This window comes from Melospiza georgiana, chromosome 10 (assembly GCF_028018845.1).
Source record: "Melospiza georgiana isolate bMelGeo1 chromosome 10, bMelGeo1.pri, whole genome shotgun sequence".
Classification (NCBI taxonomy): Eukaryota; Metazoa; Chordata; class Aves; order Passeriformes; family Passerellidae; genus Melospiza; species Melospiza georgiana.
The window spans coordinates 10771789-10787720 of NC_080439.1; the positions used below are offsets into that span (position 1 = coordinate 10771789).

The 15932-nt window shown below is 47.5% G+C and overlaps 1 protein-coding gene across 1 annotated transcript in view; it reads right to left on the reverse strand.

Moving 5' to 3' along the window:
* The window catches only part of P3H2 (prolyl 3-hydroxylase 2), a 64796-nt gene that overhangs the window by 14949 nt on the left and 33915 nt on the right, over positions 1 to 15932 (reverse strand). Inside the window, exons 2-3 of the mRNA XM_058031000.1 lie at positions 2298 to 2444; positions 1180 to 1369 (exon numbers count right to left, since the gene is read on the reverse strand). Coding sequence (XP_057886983.1) covers positions 1180 to 1369; positions 2298 to 2444 — 337 coding nt within the window. The remainder of the gene's footprint in view (positions 1 to 1179; positions 1370 to 2297; positions 2445 to 15932) is intronic.

Here is a 15932-nt window from a genome sequence, read left to right on the forward strand (position 1 = left end):
TGATGTCCTGCTCTGAGCACCACCATGGCCCTGTCTGTGCTCAGGAAGGGCCAGCACAGAAACACCTCAGCCCACTGGGGCTGCACTCAGCTGGCACAGCACAGGAACAGTTTGTCCTGTCTGAAGAGCAGCAGCTCTCAGTGAGAAGGATGCTGGGCCTGCTTTGCCACTGAAGGCTGCTCTCTTGATGGGTGTCCTGCTCAAGGCTCTAAAAGCAGGCCTGATCAGCTGACAGCCACACTGGGACCAAGTCAGCCTTTCCAACACTTCTATTTTTTGCATGGTAAACAAACCCCACCAGGGCAGCTTCCCATCCGGTATGCTGGTGGTTTCTCCTCTTGGTTGTTTCAATTAGATTTCCTCTCCCGACACAAACAGAATTATGCAAACCCAAAAAACATTCTGCATCTGAGTGAAGTATTTTCCACATAAGAAGCAAGATTTCGGGGCTTGATGCAACTCCAAGACCATAAGCAGATAAATAAGATTTCTGTCACCAAACAAACATTAATTTATTGCTCTTCCTTCCCTTACAACTAATTAAATGTAATCTCATTTCCAATGAGAATGAACTGTTTTAATCCTCTCTGGCTCAGAGCCACACATGCAAATCTGAAGATTACACAGCAACGTTCCATTCTCTCAAGAGATTTCAGTCAAGATCATAATTAGGTGGGCCTCCACTAATGACAAATCCATCCTTTTGGATGGGGAGAAAATCCACGTTACGAGCTTTTTTGGCAACTTTCCTGGCCACCTGGAGCACGGCCAAGAGAACTCTGCTGCTCTCTTCATGTGCTCTCAGAAACAGAAAACATAAACAAAGGCCAGCAATGCCTGGATTCCAGGGAGGTGTGTGACACTGTGTACAGGGGAAATGGAAGCAGTTTAGATAAAGCACCTCAACTTCCAGCTCTAACAGAAAGCTGCAAATGCTCCACGCATCTGGAAATGCAATTCTTCTCGCCCAGCTTCTGTTCAGGACCAAAATGAGATGTTCTAGCTCACTGTGCTCTGAGTCTGCACTTTCTGGGTTTCCAGGTGCCTCCTGCAGCGTTACTCACCAGCAGCAGAGGTGGGAGGGAAGACACTTCAACAAATCCAGCCAAGCCCAAACTCAATAACTAAAAACATTTCAGGGCCACGGGTGAGAACTCTAAAAATGCAAAAAGATCTCACCTGCAATAGCTTCGTAGAGACCAGCCTTGTAATCCAGGTGCTCGTGCTCCTCAAACCTCTGTGGCCCCTCGCACATGAGCTGGCAATCCTCATCCTCAGAGTAGTATCCTTGCAGGGCACGCTCCAGGAGCTCAATGGCCAGCTCATACTCCTCCCTGTCGTAGTGCCTCACCCCAGCACTGTAGTCCTCCTGCAGAGCAGGCAGGCAGAACACAAACCATGAGCAGGCCATGCTGCCTGGAGCACAGCATCCTGCAGGGCTTCTCAAAGGAAGGTACAAGGGGACAGGGACGGGACAATCTCCCCATACCTATCAGATATAACCACTTGTACCAAACAATGTTTAAGCCATCAAAGGACTTTTGGACCAGTGGAACCTAATAAACCTGCTTAAAGGCTCTTCTGAATCCTCCATGCTTAGGGAATCCTTAGTATCACTCCTAGATTATGCATTAAAATAAAAAAAAAAATTTTGGTTTTTTTTTTGTTTTGTTTTTACCCCCCCACCAAACAACAACACTGAATGCCAAGAGAACAGATTGCTCATTTTTTTAGAATGGCCTCTAATAAGCACCTCCATTAACTACACCCAACAGCCACTCCTGCTCCCCTGAGTCTTGTGAAATTGGGAAGTTGGGGGTGGCCCTGGCATTTGACTTGGGCTTTTGCTTTGTGGAGGTGGAAGCAGCTGACACTCTCCTGCCTGCCACTGTGCACCCTCACCACCACAGCCACCCATGTGCATGTCCCCTGCCCAGGTGGGAGAACTCAGGTCAAAAGAAGCACACAGGAGCTGTCCTGGAGGAAACACACGGGAGCTGAGATGTCATGGAAGCTTCCATCAAAGCTGCCTGCTGGTGTGTGTGTTCACAGCCATGTGAACCCCAGAGCACTCTGAACACAGGGACCAGGCTGGGGATGCAGCTATAAACAAAGAGCAGAGTGCCCAGAAAAGGCAGGAGCAGGCTTGCCTTAAGGGAAAATGCTGAAAGGAGAGTTTGTTTTGCTGTATTGGTAAGAATTTCCTCAGTCACAGATTAATCTCTTTTGGCCTCCTAGTCTCTCCTCTCCAGACTTCTTGATACTTAAGCTGGGCACCTCTTCAGCCTCAGACTCACCATGTGCTGCCTGGCCTCCTGGTCAATCAAGGTGGCCTTCCCTGACATGGTCTTGTAGTTCTCCAGGTCCTGCTGTATCTCCATGTGCTCAGGGTTTGCCATGAAGAAGGTGTGAGCTGCATTTGCTGCCTCCTCCAGCTTGTTCAGCTGTAACAAGGGGAGAAGGACCAAGTGAGACTGGTGATGTAGAACGTAAACACAGCTCTGACATCCTTTTGACACCATTAGATTGGGAAATGATGGGATAACCAAGGAAAACCTGAATGCAGAGGCTCAAGTAAAAAGCTGAATTGAGAGGAAAGCCCCATATAAGTGAAATGGAAAGAGCTGGAGCTCCTGAGAGCCAGACAAGTCCCTGCAACAGGGTCTGCTGGTGATGGGATCCAGCCTGTGTTCCAGCAGCACATCCTCTCAACTCAGCTACTCCAACCCCCTGCACAGTTCCAGGTGGAAAGATGCTCTCATGAGATATGAGATGGAGAGAGGAGGGGAAAGCAGTTGCAAACACTGCTCTCTCTCAAGCCTTGGAGGCTGAGCTTTGTCCAGGCTGAGGCTTCTGCTTGGAGACAGGGACTGAGGGCCATTTATTAAGCTCAGCTGTGTATAGCTGCAAAAGGCCAAACTCTGCTGATGGTGGCAGAGGTGTAAAGAGAGGTTTATTTTGATATACCAAATTATTTTGTGTTTAGAGATTCAGAAGGAGATCAGACATCAGTTTCACCCTAGAGAAAGCCTCATAAACAAACAGAACTGCTAGTGCTAAACACATCCATGGCAGCTGCTGGGAGCATCAGGAGCAGAACAGATGTTCAGGTGAAACCTCTTCACGAGCTAGCAAGAGAGAAGTCACTAAAACATTTGCTTCTGAAAGAAAGCCAACACCACTGGGTACCAGCAAGCTGCAGGCAGGTCCCTGGGATACATCAGCAGCCTGACCCAAACCTGTCAGCCAGGGCCAGGCTAATGATAGCCCAGGCTAGGCTGGGTCCAAGTGTTCTCCTTGGCAGCAAAACCCACAGCAAGCGCTGTGCCACTGCTGCAAGGCTGCTCCTGAGGCACCAGAGCCAGCAAGCCCTGGCACATCCATGGGACACAGTACAGCAGCTCACCTGCACAGGCACCCAGCAGGCAAACCCCAGCAGCAGGATGGGAACAGAGACCTGCAGGGAAGCATGAGCTTCACATCCTGCACCCTGCAGCAGGGCAGAGTGGCTCCAGGGCACAGCCAGCCCAGGAAACACACAGGAATGTCCCCAAAATGAGGGTGAGAGCCGCAGCATCCCAGCCCACCCCCCTGCACACCAAAGCACAGCTGTGCTGCAGTGCCCACAGAAACGCAAAATATTTGCCTTGTGTAAACTTCAGAAGTTTTTAAGGATTATCTCTGGACTGACAACATGTGCAGGGGAGCCAGATTTTACTGCAAAAACAACATCTATTCCAGTCTTTCATTTGGATTTTTCCAAAGGACACCACTCTCCATAATAATCCCTTGGCTTTCCAGCAGGCATGAAAAATGACTATAAGAAATTTTTAGCCAGGACAGCACATACAAAACCAAAACCCCTCCAGAATAGAAGTTTGAGTTGTTCTTTTTTTAAAGAGACATTCCTATTCAGAAACATAAGTGCCATTTTGAAATAGATCATTTCAAATAATCCCACTCTGGAAAAGTTCATTGCAGCTGGACACCATCGGATGTGGGATAAAGGACTGACCAGAGCATCTCACAAAGGCAATTCTCAGGTCCTGCTGAGCATCTGTGGGAATGCCACTGCATCTGGTAATCAGAGACAGTCAAGATGGAACAAAAGGTTTGTTGGAGATGTGAGCTGCTGACCTGATCCAGAGGACTGCTAAGAAGCCACTGTTTGAGCTGCCTGGGGGAATTGCATTCTTCCACACCACAGATTTCACAAACAGCACCCTGCCTGTGCAGATTTAAAAGGGACTAAAGATCTCTCAGGAGGGGAAGTGGTCCCTAAAGACACAACCTGCAATACTCTGCTGTGGGATGTTCTTTTTCCCTTTAGCTCTAGATCCTTTTCAGCAAACTGTCAGAGATTCCAGGATGGGCTTAATTCTTCTGGATAACATCCACCTCTGTGAAATAGGACAAGCCTGATTTCTAGACAACAGAAAATCCCTTTGAAACAAGGCTCATTCTATGTCTAGTCCTGCTGGCTCTACACAGCAGAGATGACCTTTGGAGTTTGCTAAGTGGACTTGAAGCAGAACATTTCAACTCAATGCTTTTCAATTTATCACGTTCCATATTTGCCTTAGAAACATTGAAGTAACATGAAGAAGCCAACAGCTGCTAAGGTTAGGGATAGCTTTTAAGTCAGTGAGCGTGTATAAAAGCAAAATTCCTAACTGGTAAGACACGTTCAGTGTCTAGCTCTGACATTAGTTATGAAACACTCTGGGGAAACTTTTGCCAAAACACTTTGAATTCAAAAGGAGCAGGATATTTTGGTGCTTAAAGGTCTGGGCTGGGACTCAGGACACCTGGACTCAGTTCCTGGCCCTGTCACAATCTCACTGTGCAGCCACTGGAAAAAAATAATTTTGTTTTCTTTGTGCCTGGCTTTCCATTGTTTTTAACTAATAACAATAAAAAATAATAGCATTTCTCCCACAGAGCAGTAATTTTGTTTATCTGGATGGCAAACAACTTGGGGGCCATAAGCATGTGCAAGCACATAACACAAGGAGATTTTGATCTTTGCACAACAACTGCTGAATGAAAATGAGCAAGGAAAAAATGACAAATGTGCACTCACAACCTCAGTATGTGCTCTAAGCCCTGCTTGCTCACCCCACTGGAATGAGATTGCTGGACTCTTGCTGCAGCTTTGCACCAAACCCTGTGTATTTCAGCCAGAGAAGACACAAGAAATCAGAGCACAGCACTGAGAGAGCCCTGGGAACACCCTGTCCTGTCCATTTTGATCTTGACATACCAACACCTAGAGCTGAGAAGGGGAAAACACAACACGTAAGTGCTGCGGGGCCCTGATGCTGGAAGATGTTTATTTTCCTCAATGAGATTTAGGAGTGGTTCGTATAAAAAATATTTTAAGCAGCAGAACCTCAGATGAAAGAATTTGAGCAAACTGCAATGCTCAGTTTCACTCCCAGCTGGGACAGTGCTGGCCTGGGCCTCAGTGGGGTTGTGGCTTCCAGCCTGCACTAGGAAGGCTGCTGTGACTGGAGCACTGTGCAGGAACAAACACAGGCTGGAGAAAGGACCTGGAGTGAGCATCTTGATCATCACTAAACAACTGAACCCAATTCTCACTGATAACCATTGAGAAAATCCTTTATGGAGCCTCCATGGGCTGCACGGTGACACACAACACAATTCTAACAGACCCTTACTATTGATTGCCATTCTGGTACCTGTCCAGGTATGTTTAAGACAGCAAACTCCATGCTGAGCAACCTGATTTGTACCTGTGATGCCACAGTCACCAGCCTGCTGGGCTAAAGAACCAAGCTGTCTCACTGAAACATGTCTAACCTGCTGCTTGATTTTACCCCCACTTCGGCTGCTGGGTGCCCTAAAGAGAAACCCAGAGGATTCACCCCATCACTGACAGCTGCCCAGACACCTCAGACTGGCTCAGCTCCAGGGCAGGCACATGCTCTGAATTCACATTTGCCTTCACCCCTGGCAGACAAATGAATTCTGACCAAAGCCCCTCTGGTGCCAGATGCTCAGCAGGCTGGCACAAACTCCTGTCCCCTTCCCCAGGGAAAAGGGCTCACTGCAGCACCATGGCTTCAGCTACAACAACCCAAAACTCACAGTCCTTTAGGTTTGCTCTCTGGAGCTTGGCAGTGGGACAAGGAAGTGGAACAGGCAGGGTGCCAGGCCTGTGAGACAAGGACTGCACAGCTTTACAGTCAGCTCATGCAGCCAGGGCTGCCCTCCCACCACCACTCTGCTGGTGCTGAGCACTGACACTCTGCAGCTGTAACCACAGCAACTACAGGTATTCAGCTGCTCCCAGCTCATCCTGAGCTTTCCAGGGCAAAAAACAAGGATGAAAGAGGTGCAAAAGTCAGAGGATTTTAGAGAGAATGTAGCTAAACTGACTGATTGAGAAAAGAGGTCACAGGTATGATATAGCCAAGACCTTAGACTATTCTTCATACTGAGTTCCCATTGCATGGAACTTAATATCAGATATTGGCAGCTGTCATGCATTCTGTGTCTAACTGTCCTAACTCAATCTGCTTCTATATTAAGGTTTCTTCATCACATAAAATATAGTTTCAATTAAAACTTTTTTTTTTTTTTTTGAGGGGAACAGAAGTAAGGCTTATATATTGGAAAACATGTCAGATCCCTCAGCATTTATTCCCATGCCAGGACTGGACCTACCTGCACATAACCTCAGTTAATTGCAGAGTGTATGAACCTGGCATGGAGCCTGTGATGAAAGATTTCAAACCATTCAGCTGACCTAGAAACCAAAGTTTCCAACCTCACAGACAATCCCTGGTTTGCTGAACAGATAATGTTTTTCTAAACTTTTCCACAGCTCCAGTGCTGCTGTGTTGTACTGAAGGTTCAGTGCACTGAGCTCTGCAGAGCAAGGAGGCTCTGGAGCCTGCAAGCACAACAAGGGAAATAAAAGGTTCAGTGCCATGAAGGATTAATCCTGTTGTGTCTGTGCAGAGCTTACTGCCCAGGAGAGAAGGAGCAAGGAGCGGTGAGATGGTCATAAATAGCATCTGACCTTATCTCAACTATTGTATTATTGCAAATAAGAAGGATGAAATTCTCCAGAGAAGTTAATTAGGAAATTTTCCTTCTGCTGATGGGTCACACATTTGCTGAAGTGTTTGCAGCCCACTATGGCACCAACTGTTCCCACAGAACCACCAAAATCAGGGAGCAAGGCAAGCACACAGCAGGAAAAGACCTTAATTGTGTGCAGGGAAGAGGTACCAGGAGCCAAAGGTGTGGGGCCATCTCTGAGTTCAGTTCCACACCATCCCCTGCTCTCCAAACCTGTCACCAGTTTCTTGTCTTCCAACTCAAGATAAACAGGGCTGCCTCCTATCCCTGCTACTGCTGTGTTGGAGGGCAACAATGATGCATTCCTGGAGGCTCCCCATGTAAATTTTCAGAGTTTTTTTCATTTTCAAAATGAAGACAACCTCCAGCCTGCTTTGGACAGTTCCTCTCAGACCATCCCAGCTGGTGTGCTGCTGCCTACCAATCACTCTGGTAGACTCAAATCCAAAACAAAACAAATTTGCAGAACTGACACAAGGAAAATCTCTCATGAGAAAGGAAATTTCGAAACAGCTTGGGGTTTTTTGGTATTCCAACAAGCAATTTTCAGGACACAAACATATGTGGATTGGTAGCTGCGTGGTCAAATGAGCTAACTACATGATGAATTTTGTCTTCAGAAAGTGGGAGATACTTGGAAATCTAAAACCAAACACCACTTCAATATTCTTTATGGAAAAAAAGTTCTTTCAATTAATGAAGACGGAAATAATATTTTTTTTTTATGAATCTCTCACTTGAGCCACGCTGGCTTCATTTCATGTGTGCATGAGTCCATGCTGAGCAGACTGGCTGGATAACTCTGTCTGAAAGGGCCATTTGGCATTAAAAAAACAAATTAGATTGACCCTCACATTCTCCCTTCCTTCCGTCTCTGACATGCTCTTCTTGGACTGTTCCCAGGCATGTAAGAATGAAGATTTCCACACGTTTCTGGCTGTGCATTACATGCTTCAGTGCACACTTGTGTAACCAATCCTGCACAAGGAGCAGGGCATTTACTCACAGCAAAACCACTTCCCAGCAGGAAGGACCCTTCCCATATAAATCTCCAACACACTGAAGCATTGCAGGATTCATTTGCAGAGCAAGCAGTGGGAAATGTGTTTGTGTTTACTGAACCTTCGATCTGACTGACTGTGAAATACACTCTGAGCCACATTTTGTGCTGTCTAGACACTCAGTCTGCCTAACAAACCCTGAGAGCAGCAGCTGTGTGTGAAACGGTATTTTCAATGAGGAAAAGGTGGGATGCATTCAGCCCTCAGGAATCTGTGCAGGTGGTTACCCATGAAGTTCCTGCACCCCAGAGTTTTGTTTTCCTTGGCCAGATAATTAACCAGTTCCTTCAGAGATGAGTAGCACGGGAGAAGCAATACACTCACACACTAATGGCAACAAAAGGTGAACAGCATAAAACCAGCCAGGCTTTCCACAGCAGAATTTCTTCTTGCATGTCCTTCCTCCTGTTGTTATAACATCCCTGTGGCAGCCTGAGCTGTTGCTTACCTTGAAAAATATCAAAGATTAGCCTAGGCATTTTAATCTAATGAAATCAAGCAGCTAGGACAAGCAGGATGTGACTATTCCCTCCCTGGACCACCAGCACTCCTATAGGCCACTGCCTGAAAGACAAATAATGAGCTTTCATCTATATTATGACTGATAACTGAGAGGCAGGTGTTCCCCAAAGTCATGGGAATACCTGGCAGAAGAAAGGTGAATCTCACTCAACACACTGGTGAGGAGTGAGGGAAGCCTTTGCCATCAAGGGAGGAGGGTCTCATGCTTTTAGGGGAAAACCAGAACAAAACAAACTTGGCAGGCAGTTAAGAGCAGCTTTGCAGTTTAGATGGGAATTTTCTCCAGCATCCACACTGCAGCTAATCAAGCTGCACTGACTGATAACTGGGTCACACTCCTAACCCAGCTGTCTCCACACTGGTATCTCTATGGCAGTAATTACTAAAACACTTAAGAAAAACACAACAGAAAAATCCGAGACAAGCAGAAAAATTCCTACAGCAGAAACTTTCCTCCCTTTCTACGGTTTAGCAATGGCTCAGCACCTCTTAGAAGAGTCAGACATGATGAGCTGCTGAATGCCCTTTGGGAGCCAAAGTTTCTTGTGCAGATGTATGTGCTTGTCTGCTGCTACCTAACAACATGCAAACAGCCCCTGTGTCCCCAGAACACGCCCTTCTCAGAGCACACATGGCTTTCCACCTCCATCCCAGAGCCAGGAAGACACAGCAAGCTGCTGATAAATGATACTTGTTTTTTGTAGCCCTTTCATGCTGTAAATGGAATTTTGTCAACAGGCTTAAGGCCTGTGCCAGCCTGAGGACTGCCTCCCTACCTTTCCCTTAGGCCACAGAAAGGTCTGCTGGAGAAGGAGCTGACTAATCATGATCAGTTTGTGGTATTAGCATCAGAGCTTTAGTTTGAAAAGCAGAGTGCAGAGCCCTGAGGGTGGGCTGCAAACAGGACTGTGCTATCTGAGGAAGAGGTTATCTCTCCCTGCCCTGATCTGTGATGGGGCAGCAAAGGGAAAAGCAAACAAACTATAAATTTCAACAAGAAAGCAGACTCATGGCATATCTGTGCATTGTTTCTCACCCGAAACCTTGACAGTCTTCAAGGAAATGGTTTTAATTCACGTTTTTTCCAGACACAATATTTCTTGAATACCTTTTCCAGGGCTCAAATCATAAACCAGCAAATAATAATTGACAGCTGCTGAATTCATGGAAGCCATCATGATGGTGATGGACATTAGGGCACTGCACATCTGATTAAATAAACCCATCACATTCCAATCCAAGCATTTTGCAAAGTCTGTAGGAGATCTACAGACTGGGGGTGGGCTGTGCTCACCATGAGGGGAACTGACTGACACCAAGGGGAAGCAAACTCAGCTTATGCCTTAGGTGGGTTTGAAGAAAACTGCCATAATTGAAGAGAGATTTTTGTGCTGATTCTCCACTACTGGGCCAGCACAAAGGCACTGCACTGGAAACAAAGTCTGCAGATAAAGGGAGAGAGTACAAGGAAGAAGTGAAAATATATCCACAATTCTGCAATTTAATCTTGGTTGGTCTGCAAAGCAAAGGAGAGGTCCTGCCAGGAACACTGCCTGCATGGGCTGCCAAGTCCAGTCCAAAGGTTTGATTATCCCAGGAATCTTCCCCCAGCAGTGGCCAGGGGTGGACACTTGTGGGCAAGCCATAAATACATGGTGGGTACACAGGGACCCTCACACACAGGGCATTGTCAGCAATGTCCAGCAGCTTACAGGCTTCCTGAACCAGGATTTGCCTCTGGAGCACTGCGTTTAAAAGCCACTGATGGCCCTGTCCTCCTGGGATTGGGTACTCCCTTCTGGAATGCATTTACACAGGCTGCAATAAATAAGGGATTTGGGAGATTTTAAGACATCAGTATATTATTTCCACCAGAGTACACGTTGGGGAGAGAAAGACCTACCACTAGGCTATGGTAGAGTTTTCAGAAAATGTGGAGCTGCAAAGTACAGGCTGACTCATCTGGGAGGCAAGAGGAATTGCAGCAGTGTTGCAAAACTCCTCAGTACCTCCAATGCTCGTTGTTCATAAAACTCAAACACAACCGAATACAACAGGGATAGGGTTTCCTACCAAAAGACATCTTCTGAAATTAAGGGACACGAAACAGGGCAGAGGAAGGGGTCCACAAGGCATCTTCTCATCCAGGACACTGAGAGCGCATCAGGTCTCAAGGGCTGTTGACAGGATGAGGATGCTGGCATGGGATGGATTGTGTTGACTTCAAGCAGAGCAACCTCCAGGCATGTTCCCTGAAAAATGTGACCCTGGAATTTCAGGGGAGAGGCTCCCTGTCATAAGGGTTGACACACAGCACTCTGAAGAACCCACTTTGTGCATTGCCACATTCAGTTTACCCAGCACCACTGCAGAAACGTGTATTTCATTTGGAGAGGATGTAACTCTACCCTTGCAAATGTGCTTCTTACCCTCCTCCAGCTCCCCCAGCTTTGATGAGCACTGTTACTGATTTGAGAGAGGAACTGCTGGCTTTGACAGCAGAGTGAAACCAGTCTGGGTGAATGGCAGCTCTGCCAGCCCAGGGGCACTGTTTGGAGATGTGTGCTCTGCTGCTCAGGCTCTTGGTGCTGCTCCAGAGGCTCCTGTGGACTTACACCAGGGCAGGTTTGGCTCGTGCTCCAGTGAGCAAGGCCACATACCACTGGACAATTGTCTCCATACATGACACACACCACAATCTCAGCTGGATTTGCTGCTTCTGAAATGAAAACACTTTGCTTGATTTCCCCAGCCTTGGCTTGGTAATCATTACTAAACACTTATCAGCTAGACAGCCTTCATTTCCTGAGAGCCTGAACCTAATTACACCAGGAAACGTGCTGCTTTTCCTTTAGACACTGAGAAATGCTGCTTTCTGAGCCCTTCTACTACACAGTTTAACTTTGTTCTGATTAGTAGAGTGTAGGGGAGGGCAGAAACACAGCCAGATCTCAAGAGGCAAATGCAGTGATCCTTCACAGAAATGCCCTGGCTTCACTCTACATCATTAATAGTAACAACAAAATGCCAGAGATATTTCACCTCCTCTCCCTCCCCTATTAATCTCAGCTGAACCCTGCGAGGCCCCTGCACAGAGGTATCATTTTCCCTCAATTGCAGGTAAGGAGTCTGATGTCTCACAGCAAATCAGAACCAGACCTGGGGCTGCCTCCCAATGCCATTCCTCGAAGGAGTGAAACTAGCCCTGCAGCTCCATCCCTTATCAGGACATTCCATCCCTGGTGGGATGAAGGAGCCTTTGCCAAAAGCAGCTCTTTCAAACCCCTCCTTTGTGCCACGGGGCCCCACTGGGATGTTGAGTTACAATTGCCCACTTGTAATAGAGCCCAGACTATCGCCACCAAATCAAACTGTTGGTTAATTAGTGTATAAAAAATCCCCCTACAAAAGCACAGTAATGGAGTTATAGAGCCATTAGCACCAAATCACAAGATCTGCTGCTGCAGCAGCATCACTTTCACCCTGTGAGCCGCCCAGGAGCTGCTGCCCATCCTGGAGGGCTGCCAAACATCCCCATCCAATGGGAGACACCTATGGCAAACCTGCTTGGAGAACAAAGGCAAGGAGACCTGAGCTAAGGGGTTGTGCTTCCCCTGACTGAGGCTTCCAGGCATTCTCATTGATTCTATTCTCCTGGCTTGGTAAAGAACTACAGAAATGCAGAGTGGGTCCTCCCAGTGGTGCAGTTTTCCCTTCACAAGAATTAGTAGAATGACATGGATGGGATGCGTCAGCTCCCAGTTTGACCAGTTCACACGTGGCCAAAGGAGTGAGTGACCCAAGGGGAAGTGGGCACATGTCTGTCCTTGAGAGCAGCCAAGCGATGTGCCCTCTGTCAAGTGCTGATGATGAGCACATCCCACATTTCTGACTCTGGAGGCTCTCCTATGGGTGTGTACCTTCACCCTTCTTCCTCACAAGCTGGAAATAAGACACAGAGCACTACCCTGGGCAAGAGCAGTGCATGGACTGGGCACTTGGACTGCGCACATTCCTGTACTGGGGGCAGATGTGGATAGAGCCAGGCAGGATGCAGGTCACAGCCTGGATGAAGTTAATAACACACAGTGTAAAGCTCCATCTTCTGACACCCTTGTGGTCCTGCTTGCTGGAAACCCTGTACAGACACACCCCTCCACAACCTGCTTCACATCAAGGGCTGGAAAGATCCGTGGTGATGGATGACCTTCACTGGGCTCCTACCCAATCACCAGCTCCCCAGTTCCTCAATTCTCAACTGGCTCTGGGAAGCAACATCCTAAAGGATGCACGTGTCACTTGAGGCAGGACACAGGTGTTTATTCCATCTCTGCTTGCACTGCTTTGCCTGCCTGAGATGGGGAAAGCAGCTGCTTGGTGCAGCTCCAGGGAAGGATGGCTCCCAGCTGCTGCAGGATGATCCACAGCCCGTGGGGAGCTGCACAGGAATGAGCAGGACACCCAGGGAGTGGTGTGTCCCACAGGGATGCTGTGGGGACCCCCTGAGCACAGGCTGTTATCACTGAAAGCCCTGCAGCTCTGTGCCCCTGCTGCAGCCCCTGCACTGATGTCACCCTGAGAGACAGTAGCTGCTGTCTGGGGCAGAGCTGTGCTCCACTGTGCAAAAATGAGGAGCTGCCTGCCCTTGCTGAGGACACATGAAGTCATGCTCCTGGGAGAAGTCAGTATTTTCCAAGCACTCAGGTTCTGCTTTCAGTTGCTGGCTCTGTTCTGATTTACTGGGAATTCTTCTGCCAGGCACTAAGCATCCCCATGACTCAGTTTCCCTGTTAAACAGGAGCACAAACCTCTTGGCCCTGGTTGCTGGGAGGCAGAATGACAGCATTTAAAAACCTCAGATGACACGTCAGGGCTTAAGACATTGCAAGATTTTTCTGTTGATCTGAAAATTACGCAGTGGACTCCTGTAAGAGCTCACTGAGTCCTTATAAGTGGCTCTTTGTCACTGTTCCCATCCACACCCTGGTTCCACCCTCTTTGAAGGGCAAATACCATAAAAAGCTGTTTATAGAGACCGAGATCTAGAAAAGAGAAGTCAAATAGGGTCAGGCTCTGGATGGCTTTGCTGCCCTGAGCTGTGGCCGGGGGCTGGCTCCCTGCTCCCACCCGTGACTGCAGGGAACACTGCCCCATTTGTCTGGGGAGCCTCCAATGTGGGTGGGTGCGTGGCTCCTGCCCCTCCACAAACATTTCAGCCCCACTGGAAACAGCTAAGACGGAAAACGTGGATGATGCCAAGATTAAGAAAGAGAATTAGGGAAACAGCAAGCGTCCCTAATCAATCATGCTTGGACACTGAGGGTTTTATGTGCACAAAGACTTCACTTGAATTCTTTTTTTGCATTTATCCACAAGAAAGAACTCCAATAGAGTTCTTCCTCCAAAAAGAGGAAGTTGCCAGATGTTGATTCACCATTTTGCTTTCTGCAAATGTTTTCATTTTATTGAAAACCCAATCAGCAAACTCAGGAACCCTTAAAAATTATTTATTTAGAAAATAAAACCTGCAAGCACCTCCCTGGCAGCACATGACATGGATGAAGGCAGAGGAACCAGTCTCTCTCTCACTGGTACCAAGTCTGGCTTTCCTTGGCACAGAAAAGATAAAGCTGAAAGAAACAGGGATTTTTAAAAGAAAATACAGGTAAGTATTTTAGCAAAACTTCTGGTAAGGATGCTAATCATCATCTGGTTCACAAAGATCCCTTAACTTGCTTAAACACAATCCAGGGTGACAACACAGGTAGGCAGAGACAGAAAGTCACAGAGGGCAGCAGGCAGGCAAGATGTAATGACATTGTATGGGACTCACCCCAAACCCCTGAGGGGAAACTACAAAACCTCAGAAAAAAGAAATCCCATCAGTGAGAAGGATCTGCCACCACACACCCCTAACAACAGCTCACAGCATCCCAGTGAGAGTGCAGGAGCTGCAGCACTGTCCAACATTTCTATTCTAAACAGAGATTTACAGCCAACTATTGATGGATTAAATAGGGTGAAGACTAAGTCAGAAGTCTGTTGTTAAATTTACTCAGCCTCTGGCACGTGCACCTAACCATAATACCGCATCTAATTTTGGTTTTGTTTTTTAAGAGAATCAATTTGGACTTAGTTTCCACAAAACTCTTCTGTTTGCCTTAGTGAACAACAGCTGTTCATTTCAAGAAGCTCTTGGAGAAACATTCATCTGCTCCCAGATCAGACTACCATTAAAAATGCTGAGCATCCTTCTAACACTAGCAAAAAAAAAAAATCTGTACTTTAAAAAGTGCAAGTATGAAGAACTTTTGAAAAATGTGTTTTGGTCATTTCTGAAGCTAATTCAAAACATAAATCCCTGCAGGTGTAACTTCACTGGAAACACGTGGCTTTCCATCCAAAATAAATCTGGGGCACAGAATAAAATCTGCATGACCTAAATGGTGACTTGGCAAACCATGGGCAGACTTGCAGAGCTAGCATCAGTGCTGCATTCAGCCCTCTGGGTTATTATTTACAGATGCTGCCCATGACAGCAGCATCCCTCTCCTCTGGCTGCCTGGGAGCGCTTCCCTGGAGCTCACGGTGCCTGGCTGTGGCACAGCCACTCGCAGCCGAAACAATCCAGGAACAACGTAAATGTAAAAAGGAACACTGGTTCCCAGTAACAGCAGCAGAAAGGTCTCTGGTTGCCAGACCACAAACAAGCTGGAGGCGTTTTCCTCCCTCATCCTGCTTGACACGAGACCTGAGCCAAGCTCCTTCAGCAGCTCTGCGAAGGATTTGCCGTGAGACCGCCCGTGTGTCCGACTGCAGCTGCACAGAACTGCCCCTGCCCTGGTGAGGGGAGAGGCTCTGCTGTGCAGGACAGCAGCAAAAGCTCTCTTGTGATGGGGCAGGAGAGACAACCACCTCCAGTTTTCCGTCAGTCCTGGGCTGGATTTTGCACCAGAACAACATCAACAGTAGCAGCTTTTGGCTGCTGGAAAAAAAGAGCTGCTCTGAGTGAAGCACCAGGAGGACCAAAGCCTCGGGAGCTGCACCCCTTGGTTTGCCCAGGACAGGGTGGGCTTCCCACTGCAGCTAGAGATTCAAACTCACATTCAGGTATGGGCTGAGGGCTTCCCACCATGCCCAGATGCTCAAACCAGGGCTGCAAAGCAATTGCTGTTTCCCAAGTATCATATTACACTTTTTTTGTTTCATGCTCAACAGGTCAGCTGGCCTGCTGACCCC